Raw genomic sequence first — 18417 nt, 5'->3', positions numbered from 1 at the left:
TTGGACATTGCTGGTACTACAGGACTATTAAAATAAATGTGGGAAGGGGGAGCAGGGAGGGACTGGGATTTAGCTGCCAGGGCAAGGCTGCTAAGAGTTAGCACTCAGAGGTGAACTCACCTGAAGGAAATCCTGACAGGAGCTACAAAGCTGTGACTTTGGACCAAGCAGCCACAGGAAGGTACATTTTAGCACAGGGAAAGCCTTTGTTCTTTCCCTGTGTCTTATAGCTTTAAAAAACAAAGAAAAAAGCCCCTAAAACAATTGGTTTCTTGTGGATGTATTTCACAAGAGTGTGACTTACCTGTAGCTGCTGTACAAGAAAGGCAGCAGAAGAACTTAATGTGATAATAAAGAGGGAGGAGAAAAAAAAATCACAAAAATATTAAGGAAAAACTGAGTTGTGTATATACAGGTTTTACCCCTTCAAATGCAGCCCTGCCAGGATGTGACACACTGTTCACACATCATACTAGGAGGAATTAGGAGTTTCTTAAACCCCTGGAATAGTGGTGAGGCTCATCCTCCTGCCACAAAAACAGTGTGGAGAGAGACCTAAAATGGCATTTCAGTGCTCTCCAAGGTGGCTGCAATTGAGGATTGCAGTAAGACAGGTGAATCACAGGGAATGAACATCACAGTTCTCAAGCAGAGCATGGCATCATCTTTTAAATGCTGATCAGGTAAATACCCACTAGACACTGTTCTGAAACAGAGGGAGCTTGGAAGGTGTTTGTTGTACCAGAGCAGTCGTTCTGTGAGTGCTTTGTTAGCAATGGAAGTGCTGCACACCTCTTACAGAGAGAGCTTTATTTCATTTCTGTTTCCTTAGCCTAAAAAATGAAGCTGTATACATAGAAACCAAATACATTTCTCATGGACAAGAGAGTAATAAAGTAGCATGTGTGTGAAAAGAAAGATAAGATAAAGCACAGCGTGTTCCTGCAGAATCTGGCAGCAGAAGGACAACGTGGAAGCAAAATAGTTTGCTGACAAACTAGAAAGACAAGGTTATTGATGCCTCTGAGAAAATACTCCCACAACAATCTGAAGCCTCACATCCACTTGGCAGACAGATGGCAGCGGGATTGTTTGATACCTGGTGGAAACACTTAGCACTGACTTTTCCCATGCCAGCCGTTTTCAGCACACTTACACAAGTGTGTATCACAAGCTTTGTTCCCAAAGAGTTGAATACACCACCTGGGTTCTGCAGAAAACATCTGCTGAAACAGTTGTAAGCAAAACTTGAGTAGTCCTTATTCCAAGTTGTTTTCTTCAGGTCAGTCTGGTCTCTCACTCCAGCTGCTTTGGCAACGGCACCTGGACAAGGACATGAAGTATTAGGAGGAGGAAATTTCTCAGCCTTATTTACCAGGCCAGTTTAGCCTAATACAAACCCCCAGAAACTAAAATATAACAGCTGGGAACTCCAAGGAGCTCTGGTTGGGAGCTCTCTTTTGTTTGGAATGCCCCACTGGATGTTTGCAATACTTAAGGTCCAGGAAATCAGTCTGAAGGCCTTGAGTCCCACAGAGAGAACAAACACCCAACTCAGCTCAAGCAGCAAAACTCCATTTCAGAAATGAAGCTGAGCGAATTGAGGCAAAAAGGAGTTACCAAGATCATGGAGGATGGGCAGAATAACACCCTAATGCCCCAAATCTAAGCCAGGTGGTCTGATGACAGAGGCCAAAAAAAGAGCCAACCCAAAAAATCCCCAAACAATCCACCAAAACAAACCACCCCAAGCCCCCAGAATGTGTCCATAGTTTCATTTTTCCATGGGCTGGGATAGCAATTGTTATCTGGCATGTTTAGGATGCACCATTAATTGATCTGTCTATCTTTAACCCCTCAGCTCTCATGGATAAAATCCTCCAGATCATTTTGGGGGAATGGCTGGGGTTCAGTATCACCCCTGGCATAGGGCAGCACCAAAGTTTCCCAACTATTGCTGTCCAAAACAAGGGCAGTGTCTGGCAGAGAACAAGCTCCATTGTCCTCCAGCCTCCTGAGAGCTGGGCAGGCAGCAGCTCCCACAGCCATGGACCAACCTGCTGTCACCAGCACAATCTGTGAGCTGTCCACAAGCAGGTCTTGTTGTCTGGGATGTGGAACTAAAATGCAAACCCTAGACTGGCCCAGAAAGGCCAGAAATGCCCTGGGGAGAGGCCTTGGCTGCAGCCAAGTTGGAGTGGCCAGCAGAAACTCAGAACCTCAAACCTTGCCTACAGGACAGAATGTTTAGGGTAATCCTGGACCAGAGACTGAGGTCACTGCAGAACCTGCACCTGCCAAAATATCAGGACAAACTACTCTGTCTGGAATTACCGAGGAAATAATTATTTCTTTGTAGGTATAAATGAAAGAAACATTAGGCCCACTATATTAAAATGTCAATATTGAAAGAAATTGTAATTACAAAATACTACTTGTCTATTTTTAACTACAAGGGATTTTCTGTCCTCTTCCTCAAGCCTTGGCAACACAAACAGGCATCAAGCTACAAATACACCAGCCAGGTTTTAGGATGTCTTGAATCAATGCAAGGGAATATAACAGGCCAGGAGAGCAAGAGGTTAAATCTGGTGCCCAGCATTTTGAGAAGAAGCCTATGAATTTGGTACCCAAGTGAGACCATACCCAAGAGGTAGTTTTCAGTTTTGGACTGGCATTCTAAAGTCAGGATGATCTTGAGCTCACTTGAGTTGACCACTAAGCCAATTTTCTGTGGCAAAGTTTTACTTGAAAACAAATATAAAACCCCCTACAGTACCACTACTTTCTTCCCACAACCTTGTTCCATCTTCACTGCTGGTGGATCTAATTTCTTTTTTTCCTGTTAGCACTAGAATTTTACAATTGATCTACATAAGGACAGACAGAAGAATGAGCAGCAAAGGACCACTAAAATAAAACACTCCTTGTTACTGGGTGAGGCAGGCAGGAGCAGGGCTGCAGAGTGTGAGACCAGGCTGGATTTCAGAGTGTGCCAAGTGCTCTCTTGTGTAAAGTGAGAGCTAAGGAAAAACACAGATATTGAACAGAGAAACATGGGGTTTATGAGGGACTGATGTAAAAACATAATACCTGTTGTACTCCTGAAACAACAGTCTTATAATAGCATGGGCCTGTCATAACTAATACACTGTTAGGAGCATAGAAAGGTAAAGTTTATGTGGGTTTGTTCACCTCCTGAATGAATTTCCTTTCTTTTACCCTGTGGATGCAGCCGGGGATGCACAAGGCTGCAGCCTTGGTGTGAGTTCCCTGTGCAAGCCGTACCTCAGTGCTGCTGGAAAACAACCACCCGCACACCAGGAGTGGCAGCCTGACACAAAAGGGTGACAATGCCACGTGCAGGTGCATTTGCCAGCCCTGCCAAAGCCCAGCACTTCCAGCCAGGGCTCAGAGCACAGCAGGTGAGTGCCATTTTCCCCCTCAGAGGCAGCACTCTGCACTTACCGGCCTGAGATAGGCGACGTTGCTCTGGCGGATGTCGTTGAGGAGCTGATCTCTCGGGGTTATTTCCACCAGGGGAGGGGGTCTTCTCCTGGGAACTGGTTTAAGTGTTTTGATGACGTCTTTGAGGTTGGTTTTCTCAGCAGGCTCCACGTACTCTGGCACGGGGGGTTTGCGCTGAAGTTTTTTCAGCTTGACCACTTTGAAGTTGATGGGTTTCTCCCTGCACGGCTGCTCGGGTGCTGGTGGCCTCGTGTTCTCCTGCCTTTTGCTCAGTGACACAGCTGCAGGGACAGGGGGTTTGGGGGCTTGTGGAGGCTCCTGCATCCTCAGCTGGGACAGCGGTACCCCCAGCATCTCCCACATCCCGGGAGGCAACCCAAGTCCATTCTCCAACATCGCTATCAACTCTTTCTGCTCCTTCATCTGCTGCTGCCTTTGCCCTTCTTGCCTCTTTTGCCTCTGCTTGTCCAGGTTCCTGCTGAGCAGGTTGGTCACCACCATCCTGGGCCCCGGCAGCTCGAAGTGGTAGCCCATTTTGAGGAGGGTGTTGTTGGCTTTCAGCAGCCTGGCAATCTCCATCTCCGCCTGGTGGCCCAGCAGGCCGCGCTGGTTGTGGAAGCGGAGCTCCGTCAGCGTCTCGTTGTACTGCAGGCAGCGCATGATGGCCACGATGCCTTTGCCAGAGATGAAGTTGGAGTCAATGTTCAGGGTGGTGATGCTCCTGTTCTCCCTCAGCATGTTGGCCAGCGCGAACGCCACGCTGTCGTCAGCCCCCACGTTGGCCAGGCTGAATGTTTTTATGTTCTTGTTCTTTTTCATGGCATTGACAAAATCGATCAGCATTTCCTTGGGGACGTTTTCTATGTTGTTCAGGTTGAGCTCCTTCATGTCTGGGTTGTTTTTTCGGACTTTCTCCAAACTGTCTTCTAAATTGGTTTGATTTCCTGAGGGTCTGGCACTTATCTTCATGAAGCTGGTATCCAGCGCTAACTTCTGGGGGATGTTCAATTTTGATATTTTCTTTTCATTTTCCTTAGGCTTTTCTTGGATTTCTCCTTGTTCTGTACCTGACTTCTGACTTATCTGGTTGATGTGACTGTTCTCATTGGTGCAATTCTTCTTTGTTTCCAATTCAGTCTCATCTTCTTCTTCTTCTTCCTCGTCATCATCTTCATCTTCTTCTTCCTCTTCCTCCTCTGCTTCTTCTTTCTCATCCTCCTCCACCACTCTCTCCTTATCACTTCTATCTGTCTTTGTGTCCCCAGGTTGTGTTCTTGACTCGGACACGTGCTCATTTTGGTAATGTCTCTCTTTTCCCTCTGGTCCTGGCATCCTCCCTCCAGCCACCTCACCACTGCTGCCAGCCTCTCCTTCCATCTCCTCTGTAGCACTTCTCTGAGGAAGACAAAACCTCACAGCTGAAACAGTTGCAAGACATCTTTGCTGCAATAACTTTCTGCTCAAATAAACACATAGCAGCTGGATTTATATTCCTCATTGCCCCTACAATAGAGAATAATCCTTAAAAGTGTCACTGCTGTAAATTCAGGTTGTACCAGCTTGCTTGGGAACACAGGAACAACTTGTTCCAAAGAGGCTGCAAACCAGTTTCTCATCTTTGCCTACTAAATTAAGTCCTAACAATTAAATCCTGAACATATTTAATGATATGTTAAGATGGTCTTTGAACCCTTCTGGGGGTTAAGAGTTTCTGATCCAAAGTCTCTTTCTGGATTTAGTGTAATCTTTATAATTTCTTTGACAAGAAAGTTTCCTTTGTATGCCACAAAGCACTGGGACATCAGGGTGACCCCCTGATGGTTTGCTCAGCCCAAGGAGGAGTGAAGAGGGCAATTGTGACCACTGTGGAGTCATCCAGCACAAGGGACAACAGGGCCACCTGCTCTGGCAGTCCCAGAGCATCACACCTAAGGCAGCACCTCACTGAAGATAAAATATGAGCTCAGTTTGGAGTCCAGAGATAAGAAACCAGCCCCTGCACAAAGCAGTTGCAGGGCAATGAGGCTTCTACCATTCAAATAAATTAGTTGCAAACATCTACCAATTCCAGAGACACTCCTTGCTTAGATTTTTCTTTGTCAAGCATCTTTTTGCAAGCTGTTCCTCCATCACAGAGAAAAGCTAACAAAGCACTAATAAAATCAAGCTATTTCACTGAGATTTGCTCTCTTCAGGCAGGACAGTGCCATGGCTTGTGCTGCACCCAAAGTCAGACAAAATGGTCCCAGACACCTCTGCCCTTGAGGCTGTGGTGGTGAATGGGTTTGGGATGGGGATTGATGGACCAGCTGTGAATGCAGCAGCCAGCTCCACGCCCAGGTTTCAGATTTAACCTCTGAAGTGTTTACAAAATTGTTTCTTTGAGCATAAGAGTGCAGGAGAAAAAATCCCACAGATTTCCCCTGGTCTCCAAAGGCAGCCCATGCCCTCGGAAGTCCGGGATGTGCCACACTGATGTGTATTAGCAAATCACTGATATTTAAAACAAAAGTAAAATAAATCAGTTACCTCAAATTCACTTCCAGTGAACTTCACATTCAAGTATGGATGTGTTTCATCTGGCCAAGTTTCAATTCTATTAACCTATTTTTAAGTGTAGCCCTCATCCTGAAAGATATCTAAGTATGACCTTAACTTTAGTTCAAAGTCATGGGGATAGTCAAATAAATTTAAGCATTGTATTGAGTATGGTTGAACTAGTTCAAGAGTTTGCATGCTTGGTTGTTAATGTTTCACCTTGTTAAAATACAGTGGTTTGGGGTTTTTCTCCAGTATCTCATTAAATTCTGTCAATTAATAATTTAATTTGTATGATTAATATAATCTTCCATGGAAAAGCAACATGGTGTTCTTCCATATGCAAAATCAAACTAATTAGAGTTACATCCTGCAAAACTGATCTTGTGACAGTTTCTCAGTGATTTGCTTCACTCAAATCAGAATTAGGAATTTTTTTCTATTAAAAAGCTTAAGTAAATATTTGGGAAAAGCAATTAAAAAATTACTAACCCTGACATCAGTCCAAGCTGGATTCTGATGAGGCTTTTAGGATTAATCTACATTTGTTTGTACTCTACCTTACATAAGAAGCAGAGGCAGGTTAAGGTATTAAAGCTACAAAACAGATCCTGCTGCTGATGCATAATAAATATTTGTGATTTTTGCTTGTTACCTCAGAGGGCAAGAGGGTGACAGGAACTCTCTCATCCTCGAGCATGCGTCTGGATGCCTTCTGCCAGTACAGGTAGTCAACCAGGGACCTGTGGTCGAAGCTGCCCGTGGGGGGTTTCTCTGTCTGATCCCTCTGTATCATTCCAGTTGGGATTTCAGGGTCTGGGGCCATGACTTCCATCTCACTCTGCAGCTCCTTCAGCTCCTCAGGGGACAGGTTAGCCAGGATTTCATCTTCATCAATGTCCTCAGGACACACGTCTTCATCGGAGTTTTGGCCAAGTTCAGACATGTTCATTCTTCCCTCCTTCCTCTAACACTTTTTAAACCTAAAGAGAAAGATAAATTTCAAAGGATTTTCTTTTTTTCCCTCCTCACTAGCAGTAGCTGATCTGGTTAAAATGACCAGTTCATGTTTTGGTCCTGAGCTGTGGCAGCTCCTGGGCTCAGTGTGGGGCACAGCCCGTGCAGCTAAGTCTATATTAAGCTGCACTTGGCTGGATAAAGAGAATTTATGGCGATGCTCCATTTTCAGCAACCTGTCAGCTGTGCAAACCCTTCTGACATTTCAGTGCAGCTGGTGTGTCCCCCACTGAGGGAGGCAGAAGACAGACATGTTCCAGAGGATTCCTGGGACTCTGCACCGCTCAGGGTGGAATCACCAGAGCGGGATGAAGGCACATCAGAGGCACCTGTGAGATGTGCAGGTGAAATCTGGCCTCTGGGAAGAATCAGAAAAGTCTCTGTGTCCATAACATCTCAAATCTATCTCAAAAGGACCAGAGACCACAGGCCCAGCACTGCCTTAGGCCAGGTCTAAGCCCTGGCTGACTGTCACAGGGGGTTTGGTATGAGTGCAGCCACCCTCTGTTGGTGACTTCTCCCAAACCTCACATCCTGGCCTGGGGAAAGTCCTCCAAGGTGAAAAAAGGAGGGTAGAGCTGGTACAGCGTGCCCCTTGTGCCTGGGGACAGAGGTCCATGCAAGGACAGGCACCAGCCCCTTGAGGCAGGCTGAGTGCTCCCAGGGAAGCATTCCCCATGGCACATCCCTGCTCCCACCCTGGGGCAATGCCACTGCCTGCTTCTGGACTGGCCTGGCCCTGTCATGAACATCATTTGCACCATCAGCTCTTCTTGGCTGACAGTTCATCTCCAGATCACCCTTCTCCTACTTTTTACCTTTTTTTTTTTTCAGAATTAATAAGCAACTACAAAGATTTTCTTTGTTATATTTGTAGACCTCACGTAACTCCCCAAACTCCTCTTTTTGTAAGGTGTCCATTTCATCCAAGTGCCTCCTTCTTCAGAATATTTTAGAGGCTGCTAAATTCACACAGCAAACCTGCAGCATCACCATGTGCATGGTTTCTTTGTAACAGTAGAGTAGCAAGCCTGGCTAATTTTGCTACTCACAGTTTGGGCCGTTCATTGGATTAGGAAGATTTCCTCTCATAATTTCAAATTTTCTTTGCAGGGGTATCAAATCAAATCCTCACCTTGCAAATGCAGCTTCCATAGGAACAAAATCATGGGGGAGAGGCTCTGAAACCATGCCCTGCCAATTTTTAAACCATATTTCTCATCACAGTCTCAGCCATGCTCTGCTGGAGTCTGCCAGCAGCAAAATAGGCTCTGCATGATGATGGTGTCTCTTTGCTGTGTTTTGTAACATGAAACATGGAGCTCTAAGCCCTGTTAACCTCTATTAAAAGTCCATTATCCAAAGGTCCTCATTTGATTCATGCTGTTACACAACAGGGAAGAGGGCAAAAATTTAGGAACAGCATAAGTGGCAAAGGAAAAGATAATAAATGTTTGTCATTTAAAGAAGCCAAGAATGCAATGGCTCCATTTGCCCCTTTGGTATTTCAGGGATGTCCTTATCCTTGTTTTATATCATGCAGTGGCAAGCACAACAACAGACCCACACATCAATCTATCTGCTCCAGCAGCTCTTACCCCCGTGATTGCTGCCCATAATAGAACCCATAAATGGTTTCCTGATGTTCTCAAATAAATCAGTGCTCCAGTATGCTGCTCTCCCAAACCATGCAGTTTGGGCCCCAGAGGCTGTCTGTTCAGTGCTTGCTTCTCACTTGCTAATTTCTTGCCTGTAAATAAAGCCCCATGCCACCTTCTTGGGTTTCCATGATCTTCAGCCAGGCCATCTTGGGCCGTGGTCTTGTTAGATCATCTAAGTTAAGCAGGGTCAAACCCATGAAGTCCTCTTGAGAAGGAAAACAGGGGTACTGAGAACACTATCAGGTGTTTGAAAACCACTTTTTCTCTTTAACAGAAATATATCACTTGTCACTACCACCGTTAGGAAACTCTAGACTGGGAATGATGCCTTCCCCATCAGATGCAGAGCAAGGGGCTGCCTGGTGACACCTCTCCTGGTGACTTGGGTGCTAATCCCACAGATTTCCAAGGTGGGTATCATATTTTGCCTACCTTAGGTCTCTCCTCCATAAATTATTTTTCCAGGATGTACTTCCTTTCCTAACACACTGCTTAGTGTTTTGGTGTTCTGGTAACAGCACATTAGAGCAACAAACAACACCCTGGAGGTGAGGACATGCTCACAGTGGGTCTAAAACACTTTTCCAAATCCAAACTCCCATCTTCTTCCCAAAAACATTTGTTGGTGCTCCCGTCAGAGCTTTCCAAAATAATCACACACTTCTCAACCTTCATTAAGACAGGAAAGCCACTTCCACTGGTGACACTTGCTATTTCCACACCAATTTGACACTTGTTCAGGAATCCCTGGGCTACCAAGCTGCTGCACTGCCACCAGAGGCAAGAGCTGTGCTGTGCCAGAGCTGCACTCAAAGCCCCAGCAGAAGACCAGAGAAGGAAAACAGGGGTACTGAGAACTCTATCGGGTGTTTGAAAACCTCTTGTGATTGTGCAGCAATCACAGAGCAACTCCTACAGGTAGGAGCAGCTCAAAACTCCCACGAAGCAGGTACCCAACAAGCAGGTACCCAACAAAGCACTTCAAGAGCACAGTGACAGAGGAAGAGGTCTGCCCTTGGTAAGGAACCATTCAGACTCACTGCTCACTGTTTGTAAGGCAGGCACTCACATGTGGGTGAACTCTGGAATGAAACCAGGAGCCTCTCCTGCAGGATTGCTTCACCTCATTGATTTTTTTCTCATTTAAACATTCTCTTCAAAAATTCCAACCCATCCCTCGTGAAAGCCAAAATGTTGACAAGTTCTTCACCTGAATATCAGCAAGGCCTGACTGCTGTGTCACCACTTGACAGGAGGCAGCCCATGTTTCAATCCCATGTTTCAAGTGCCTAAAACTGTTCTATTTTTAAGGTAATTGATGCTTGCCACATGCTGTGGCCAAATATTGGAGAGCAATTTCTATAATGTTGGCTTTCATTTTTTTGGTTCATAAATCCCCCCACATATAAATCCCCCCTCTATTACCAATCCATGACATTTCCAAGTGCCACTGGAAGGAGTCAGGGAATGTTCCCATGTAACACAACCTTGCATTACTTTTAAGAAACTCTTAGGCTGATGGGAGAGTCTAAAATTGACAATCAGTAGCATACAGCAAGCATGTCCAGCAATGCAGTGTAACCCAATACAGGGATTATAAAGGGTCAGATGATGGGATCTGAACAATAACAACCACTGAGAAATGGGAGCAGTCATACAGAGACACCCTGTGGGAAAAACACCAAGGGGGAAAAAAAATCACCCACCACACCTCCAAACTCTTCCAGATATAAATATATCAGATTAAGTTTGTTGCTTAAATAGAGTAAGGACACCTGACTTTGGAAGTATTTGCCCAAGTTGCTTGACAGGGAGCTGCAAAGCCAAACCCTGTGAGAAGCAGCAGGCACAGCAGGCTGGGTCAGGGCAGGAGGGAGCAGAGGGATGGGGATCTGAGCCCTCCACTGCTGCCCCAGCTCAACCAACCACATTTCACCGTGCTGAGGTCTCTCATCATCTCCCATGATCTCTCCCATCATCGCTGTGTTAATGTCTTGTAATTTCCTCTGCCTCTAGAGAAACACACAGAGCTGCAGCTCCTGTTTCAGTGGGACCTGGATGCTTCTAATTTGCCCCCCCCCAAAAAAAAAGAGCTTGGTGATTTATTTATTTATTTTAGTTTCCATTTTTAGAGAAATCTGAGAGCAGCTACAGTACCTGTGCAGTAGGAAACGACCTCTGTCATCATCCACCTTCTTGATTACAGGGAAAAGAAAACATTAACAAGTCTAGGGAGAAAAGGGGAGCAGGGAGAAGACTTTGGTCCTGACAGAAATCAAGGATAGAACATTTCAGCCTGGGGCAGGGCACCGACCACCCACAGTGGCCTGTCCAAAGCAATCCTGTAGGGAAATGCATTGGCAAGTCAGATGTGTATGCCTAGGTTTGTATTAAAAAGGGTTAAATAATCAGCAAATGGATTTCTGAATAATTTCAACTGTTTAAAGCCATTAAAAATATCAAAACCCCCATGATTTTGGGGTAGGAGCCAGCCCCACATATGCATGTTGACACTCAGATTTTGCTGGTGGGGGTCTGGAGATGACACAAAAGGCAACTGAGCTGCTCCTGGGCTGACCCAGGACAAACCTTTGCTGCATTCAGAGCCAAAATCTGTTCCAAACTGACTCCCAAAGAGTGACTTTCTGGGCTTGCTTGCCACTGAACAGCACCACACCTCCCCTGCAATCTCCCAGCATTTTTTACTGACCACACTCTGAGGAGGCTGAAGCAGCACCCCCAGCTCAGCCAAGGGGGCTGCTCTGCACCATGTTCTGTTACACAGAGCAGCTCTGTGGCTACAGGAGGGACTTTCTGCTCCCAGATGTCATTTGTGGCACAAGCATGGGCAAGATGCTGAAACACTCAGCCCTGGTTTCTGCTCACTTGGTATTTTCCTTTCCCAGCTTGTTATTTACGTGACCTTGGTGAAGCACTTGTAAATACCTGAATCTTTTCATCCCTGTGTGGTGCTTTGTTACCTCTTCTTCCCAAAGCACAGTGCAAACAGCTGCCAAAAGGAGTAGAAAACCAGCCTGTGGTGGATAAAACCAGGTCTGTGAAAGACCATGAGTAATTTTGTTATTTTATGGGGAACAGGCAATTCACGATGTTTGTTACCTGACCACGACCTCAGGGACTGAGCCTGGGGCTTCTCACCCATGGGCAAACCCAAAAGGTGCCTGAGCTGCCTCAGTGTGGCTTCACCTGCTTTGGGACAGAGCTGAGGCTGCTTGTGGCCACCACAAGGGGACACTGAGCCCTGCACCAGGGCCTGCCTGGGGACACAGAGCCTGGGGCAGCACTGGCTCCTGTCTGATGGGCACAGCTGGCCTGGACACGGGGAAAACACGGTGCTGAACCCCACACTACCCATGGGCATTCACCCAAATGCTTGCTGCTACTAACAGAGGGCTTGCTCTTCCAAATCTTTGTGCAAAACAGGCTCAGAGATTCAATACTTGCATCAGAAGTGCAAGCTCAGACCTTAAGAGAAGACATTCACCTCCCTGAAAACTGTGCAAGAACCTGTCTGTGACAGCATGTGCAATTCAGCAATTATTTACTGCTAACTCAACCTTTATTCTCACAATTTTTCTGTACTCTGGGCTTGCAGGGAAAAAAGAAAAAAAAAAACCAAAAAACCAAACCCAGGAGTGACAAAAGCCTCATGCTAAAAGCAGTGGCTAGAATTAAATGTTAAAATATACCCTCTCTTTTTAGGCCAAATGTGTATTTTCACCCCCAGTGTTGCCTGGCAGCACTATTAAATCAGAACTGCAATAACACAATGTCAAGGATTCTTCAAGAAGCAACAACAAATCCTTTGCAAGGAGCAATCACCTCCACATTTATGTGAAACACTGAATTCAGCATAAGCAAATCAGATGAGAAACAGGCTCATGCTAAGAAACAATGTCACCCTTCACACTGAAATAGGGTGTATCTTTCTTTTACAGCACCCAAACCTATCACAGCCCCACACCTCGTGTCCTCCTGCCACCAGAATGTGCCCACAGGCAGTGATGCTGCAAAGGCCACGTGGCCACCTCCTCCTGCACACATGGGGCACGTCCTGCCCTAGCCTCAGGCTGGCAGCAGGTGCAAGGATTTCTTCTAGAGTTACTCCAGCTGAGCCCTGGCTGGCTGCAAACTCCTCTCCATCTGCAGCTCCGTGATGGCACTCTAATGATGAAATAGAAATTGAGACTCCTTCCTGCTGTGCTGGAACAGGGCAGGAGGTGCCCAGGGAGGCAGAGCACATCCCTCTGCAGTCAAGGACTTGCTGAAGGATTTATGGTGATTCCCTTCATCACAGGGGACAGGCAGGGATAACCAAGGTGGATGGATGGCAAGGAGCTGTGCTGGCCACGAGTCCTGCTTCTGTGTCACTGAGACCCTGACCTTTGTGCCATGTGTCTTCCTGGGCCACCAGCACTGATCACAACTCACACTGCCCCTTTTCCAAGGAGGAAATGTCACCTCAGGCTTCATTTGCTCCAGCAGAGCACAGGGAAAAAAACTTTGAGGATAAAACCTGTCCTGGGAGAGATTTCCCTACTCAGCAGGTGAGGCCCTGCTGTAGCTGACACTGTCAGTTTTACACCTTACAAATTGATTAAATATGACAGAAAAGTACAAAGGAGATGGAAGAAGAGTGTGGAATGCAGAAACCTTCCTAGGAGTAGAATGAGCATAATGCAGACAGTGCCAGGCAAGCACAGGGAGCTTCTCCCCAGGCTGAGGAGCTCTCCTGCAATGATCCCAAAGCCCAGGAGATGGAGCAAACCTTCAGTGTTTATCGGATTTCCTACACACGTTTTGGGACGGGCTGGGTCATGGTGGAGGCTTCTCACCCACCCAGGAGTTACAAACATTGCTGCTGCATTCTTCACACTTCAGCTGAGCAAGCCCAAGATCATAAAGGAGAAGTCAGCAGAAACCTGCAAGAGTCACAGACTAAGTCACCTTGGCCAGAAAGTTTCACATCAGTACAGTCAGGTGAATTTTAAAGATCAGTGGTCTTCAAAAGATTTTCCTGTGTTGGAGAAGGGGCTCCTGGCCTGAGCCTCATCCCTCCTGGTCCCTGCACTGGAGGAATGTCCAACACCAGCCTCCCACGGGGCTCGTGGCAACTCCTATCAGTGCTTGTCCTCCCATATCTCAGTGGTTTTGTTCAAAACAGCAGAGAAGAAGCAGACAGTAATTAAAAATATCAGGCATGGCTTATTTTAGCTCAGTGCCCAAATTCCTTTTTAAGGATTCCTGGCAAGGACTGGGTCTTCTTTTTAACTCAAAGCACTCAAAACCACTCCACTACACACAGATTTAAGTGGGGTTTTATTTCCCCTTCACACTCCCATCAGCAGCATCTACCTTCTGAAGAGAGAGATGTTTGTAAAATCAAAGCCTCTGGGTCTGGTGTTTCACCTTGCTCACCTCCTGGCTTTGTTCTGATATTATCAAATAAGAATTTCTGATATTTCTTCATACTGGAAGGGTGAGGGAGGATTCCAGAGGAGCACACGAGGCAGGAAGGCTCCTCTCTCCAACTCTGCTGTCAGGCACTAGATGTCCTCAGTTATCCTGGTGAGGCAGGCTGTGGTTAAACAGCTACACACAGATGAGATAGGAATTCAAACAAAGCACAGGCAATTTGTATTTCAGCTGTGAACAAATAAGATCATGATTACAAGTATGCCCTTATTACCTCCTCAGCTGCAGTTGTTTCTGTGAACAGTTGTACATCTGCATCAAAACATCACTCCAGAAACTCAACAAAGCAAGCTGGGAATCTGTAAAGGGCAAAGTTAAAGGTCCTGGGGAACAAATGGCAACAACTGGGTGCAGCAGCAGCTCCCTTGACAGGCAGGAGATGCCAGAGACATCACGGTCTCCCTTTCTCTCCCTGTGCCACCCAAGACTGACCCTAAGCAACCTCTGAGAAAAGTTGGACATTCTTATCCTCTTCTTCTGGGCCTCCTTCTTCACTTTGTATTTCCACCCTTCATAGAAGTTCCTAAAAACAAAACCCTTGTAGAGCCAGGCATGTGGAGAATGACAAGAGGGACTTGAGAGCCACAGCTCCACCACCCCTGTTCCATTTCCAGCTCCTCTGCTCAGCTCTTGCTAACTGGAAACTGCAACCAGGCTCTGAACTCTGGCCCTAGAGGTTTTATACACAATACCCCCAAATACAGCAGACCATCCTCAACCCAAACCCACCTCAAATCCCCATTTTCTCAACAACTGCATCCAAAATCACCCTGGTGCTGTCCCAACAAGCCAGGCTGAGTGCCAGGGTTGTGCCAACACGGATGTGTTGGGCTGAGCTAAATCCTGAATGCTGTCAGAAAAGCCAACACAAAACTCTGTGGGTACAGCATTAAAACAATCATTGCAAACAAAGCTTTAAATAGGGAACAAGCCTTGTTACATATCTCATTTCCTTTTTGTAGGAAAAGCTTTGATAGTGCTAATTCCATGAGCTCTGGGTAAAGAACTGGAGACTTGGCACCACTCAGCTTCCTGCTCAAAGCACTGCTGGTTTGTAGTGTCAGGGGGGTAATTTTAATGGGCCCACCTGCAGGTTTTTTAAACACCTATTTCCACCAGCAACCTGGAAAAAATAATAAAATTGAGTGGTGGTTGTGAAGTTTATGGACACCTCAAAAAGTAGGGAACGACAACTCCGAAGAGAGTAAAACTGAATAACCTCAGCTACTGGGTGACCAGGGTGCAGAAAGCAGTTGTACATCTGAAAGCCAAGTCACTCTTACAGACAGGTGGGTGTCTCAGCTCCAAAGAGGACCCAGCACTCGAGCAACACAAACCCTAAAAGCCATGTTCCAAATGGGAAAGGCTATTATATAAGTGGCAATTCCTAAGTGCAAGGACAGATGAGCAAGAAGCATTTCCAACAACCCAAGGACTCCTCTGTCTCTGTAACATGGGAGGGATGCTGAGAGAGCCCAGCTTGGCTCCCTCGGTACAGCTGATGGAGAAGCAGAAATTCTGACCTGATATTCTGCTGGTTTGGATCTCTGACCTGCCTGGGGCCAACCTTCCTTCAAGTGAGACCACTGACCCTCTGCACCCCAGCCAACACCACGGGCCAAAAGAAATCAGACCACAATGATTTACTTCAAAGCCCTGAAATAACACACACTGCACTTTCCCAAGCACGCAAGGAGAAACAGGAGGAATGCTGAAGTGGTTTTGGTAGCACACTTTTCAGTTTATTGACCTATACAAAATAATAGGTCTAAAAAATTCAGGAGTAGTAAAAGAATAAGCAAAAAGAGCTCTCGCATTTCTAGAAGGCTATACAAATATGCAAAACCAAGGAAATAAGTTATTTTTTATTTTGTTTTTGTTCGTTTAATTCCAAATTGCGACTCTAATAATACAAACAACTAAGTACCAGCTTAACAAGTGTGTCCTTCTGTATATATTACATGCTCTGGAATACTGGTAAAAAAACGTCAAAAAAGTTTATCAGAAACCTTTCTATTCACAATATGAACAAGGAGTAACTAATCTTCTGTATAAAAGAACAAAAGAGCACCATTTCTGGAATCCTGAAGCACAGTACAGCTGAGAAACGAGAGAGATTTTACCATAGGCAGACGAATCATCAGGAATCAGGCAGGATAACCCTGTGCCAGTTTGTTCCTACAGATGGATGACCTGAGGTAGGTTTATCCCTCTTAAAACTAGACTGCAGTCACATGTTTTCTTCCTACACAAATGGTTCTGTGAAAAGGCTGTTCTGTCACTCAGTGACTCTGCAACGCACCTGGCAGTTCAGGTGACTCGTGGTACAATCCTAATGCCCCTCATTTTAAGGCACCCACTTGGCTGTTTGTGTTTGCATCCACCTTAAAATACTGGCCACTGCTCCCAAATTGTTCCCTGGGGCTCCCCACTGTGGATCCCTGACCCACTGTGGCACAGCAATGTGTCACTGTCACCGCTGAACAGGGGCCACTATGCAGCCACGGTGAAAATTTGCCTACTTCTCCACACAGTGAGGTTGTACCATGGAAAGGTCATTAAATGGGCCATTATTAATTATGTTTTATCATGGAAAAGAGAATTCAAAGTTCACTCCTTCTGTTTCCAAATCCTCAACTAGCTATTGGTTTTACACAATGTATGTGTCAGCAAATTTTTTTTCTTTCCAGAACTTGCTTGTGGTGCTAACAAACACTCCTAGCAACACCCCAAAAACTGGACAGACTCATTCAAACCTCTATAATAAAAAAACTCCAGCCTTCCTTCAAGTAATGTTCCAATACTGATTCAGTCATCCTTTGCCTCACTCACACACACAGATCTATCCTTCATAAGCCTATGAAACCTCTTCCAGGTCCTCATAAGCCATGGTAGAATAAATTTTCTTTTTTTCTTCTTCTTTCAGACATCAGACTTGTGCTCTTAAAATTCCTGGTTTTTCCATAAGAGTCTCCTTTTCACATTTTTTATTTTTTTTTTTCTCTGAGGTTTGCCTTCAACACCTTCCAATCTTCCCAAAAAGTGCTTGCTAAATATAAATACTTCAACCAAGTGCTGCATCTGCTCGTCGATGAACTGTGGCTTGCCCCGGGCTGTACGGATTCACAAAGAGACGCCATTCGTGGTAAGACTTGGTCAGTTGGCTACAGTCCCCCTGAATGCTGAATTCCACCTTTCCCAGCAGAACCAACAGCCTGCTTCCTCTTTTTGTTCCTCTTGCGAGTTCCACCCGAGGCGGGCCCCGGAGTGGCGGCGTTCTGTGCAAGGCACGCAGGGGCAGGAGGGAGTGAGGGGCGGCACGGGGGCTACACCAGCGTCCCGGGCTTGGAGTCCTCGTGCCAGAACAGCCTCTGCTCACTGCTGGGCAGCTCTGCCTCCAGGCCATCCTCCTCGTCCCCTCCCAGCTGGCTCGGCTCCACGTAGGTCCTGCAACACACACACAGCACCAGGCTCAGCTGAGGGTCCTCCCCAGGCTCTGGAATTCACGCATCTCCCTTGGGCTCAAGGTTATGCTGGTGATTTTGAGTTTGCCTCCAAGCACAAACCCGTTTTTTGTGCTGTAATCAGTAAAGGTGTGTGCAAGAGCAATCTTAGCTGCTCAAAGCTGTCATAGTATCACAGACTGGTTTGGCTTGGAGGGACTTTAAAGCTCACCTTGTTCCAACATCCCTGCCCTGGGCAGGGACAATTTCCACTACACCAGGCTGCTCCAGGCCCCATCCAACCTGGCCTTGAGCACTGTCAAGACTGTTGGGTGTACTGATTGCTTGTTTGCCATGATCACATTAAAGTAGAAAATAAAGCAGATGAACAATCAGACAAGTGATTAAGAATGTGGAAAATTAATAGCTAATGAACCTCATTTAGATAAAGCTGCTAATACAAGCAGAATTTTCAAAGCTCAATTATGAGAAATTAAAAAATTAGTAGAAACAGTATTTTTAAACACTGTTGCCATAGATATTTTAAATCACTTCAGTAAAACAGCCCATAGCACTTAGCTTAGAAAAAAAAAGGATCTAGCAGCAGCTTTTATGTATTCCCTTACACTTTCATTTATTTTAAAACAAACAGAATTAAAAATTCAGTATTTTCACACAAGTCGGTCTGGCAGCAAGCATAAACTGCAACCCACAAAGCAGGAGGCACACGTGGGGTATTTATTACACTGAGCATAAGTGTATTTAAATGTGATGGCATTTGTGGGAGCAGAGTC

At 45.9% G+C, this 18417-nt stretch overlaps 2 protein-coding genes across 3 annotated transcripts in view; both read right to left on the bottom strand.

Annotated features, from left to right (window-relative positions):
• Positions 1 to 1296: 1296 nt before the first annotated feature.
• LMOD3 (leiomodin 3) lies at positions 1297 to 6958 on the bottom strand. Its single transcript, XM_071439211.1, has 3 exons — positions 6662 to 6958; positions 3469 to 4863; positions 1297 to 1323 (listed from the first exon to the last, which is right to left on the bottom strand). Exons 1-3 carry the CDS (start codon positions 6956 to 6958, stop codon positions 1297 to 1299), a joined length of 1719 nt encoding a protein of 572 aa, XP_071295312.1.
• Positions 6959 to 15897: 8939 nt separating this feature from the next.
• FRMD4B (FERM domain containing 4B) overlaps positions 15898 to 18417 on the bottom strand; it is a 126339-nt gene continuing 123819 nt past the window's right edge. For both annotated transcript variants that reach the window (XM_071439362.1, XM_071439361.1), the window contains exon 23: positions 15898 to 17627. In XM_071439362.1, coding sequence (XP_071295463.1) covers positions 17507 to 17627 — 121 coding nt within the window. In that variant the 3' untranslated portion in view covers positions 15898 to 17506. The remainder of the gene's footprint in view (positions 17628 to 18417) is intronic.

This window comes from Agelaius tricolor, unplaced genomic scaffold (genome assembly GCF_023055355.1).
Source record: "Agelaius tricolor isolate 1412-34295 unplaced genomic scaffold, bAgeTri1.0.p SCAF_14, whole genome shotgun sequence".
Taxonomy (NCBI): Eukaryota; Metazoa; Chordata; class Aves; order Passeriformes; family Icteridae; genus Agelaius; species Agelaius tricolor.
The sequence above is the reverse complement of the archived record's forward strand: the minus strand, read 5'-3'. Positions and strand labels throughout refer to the sequence as shown.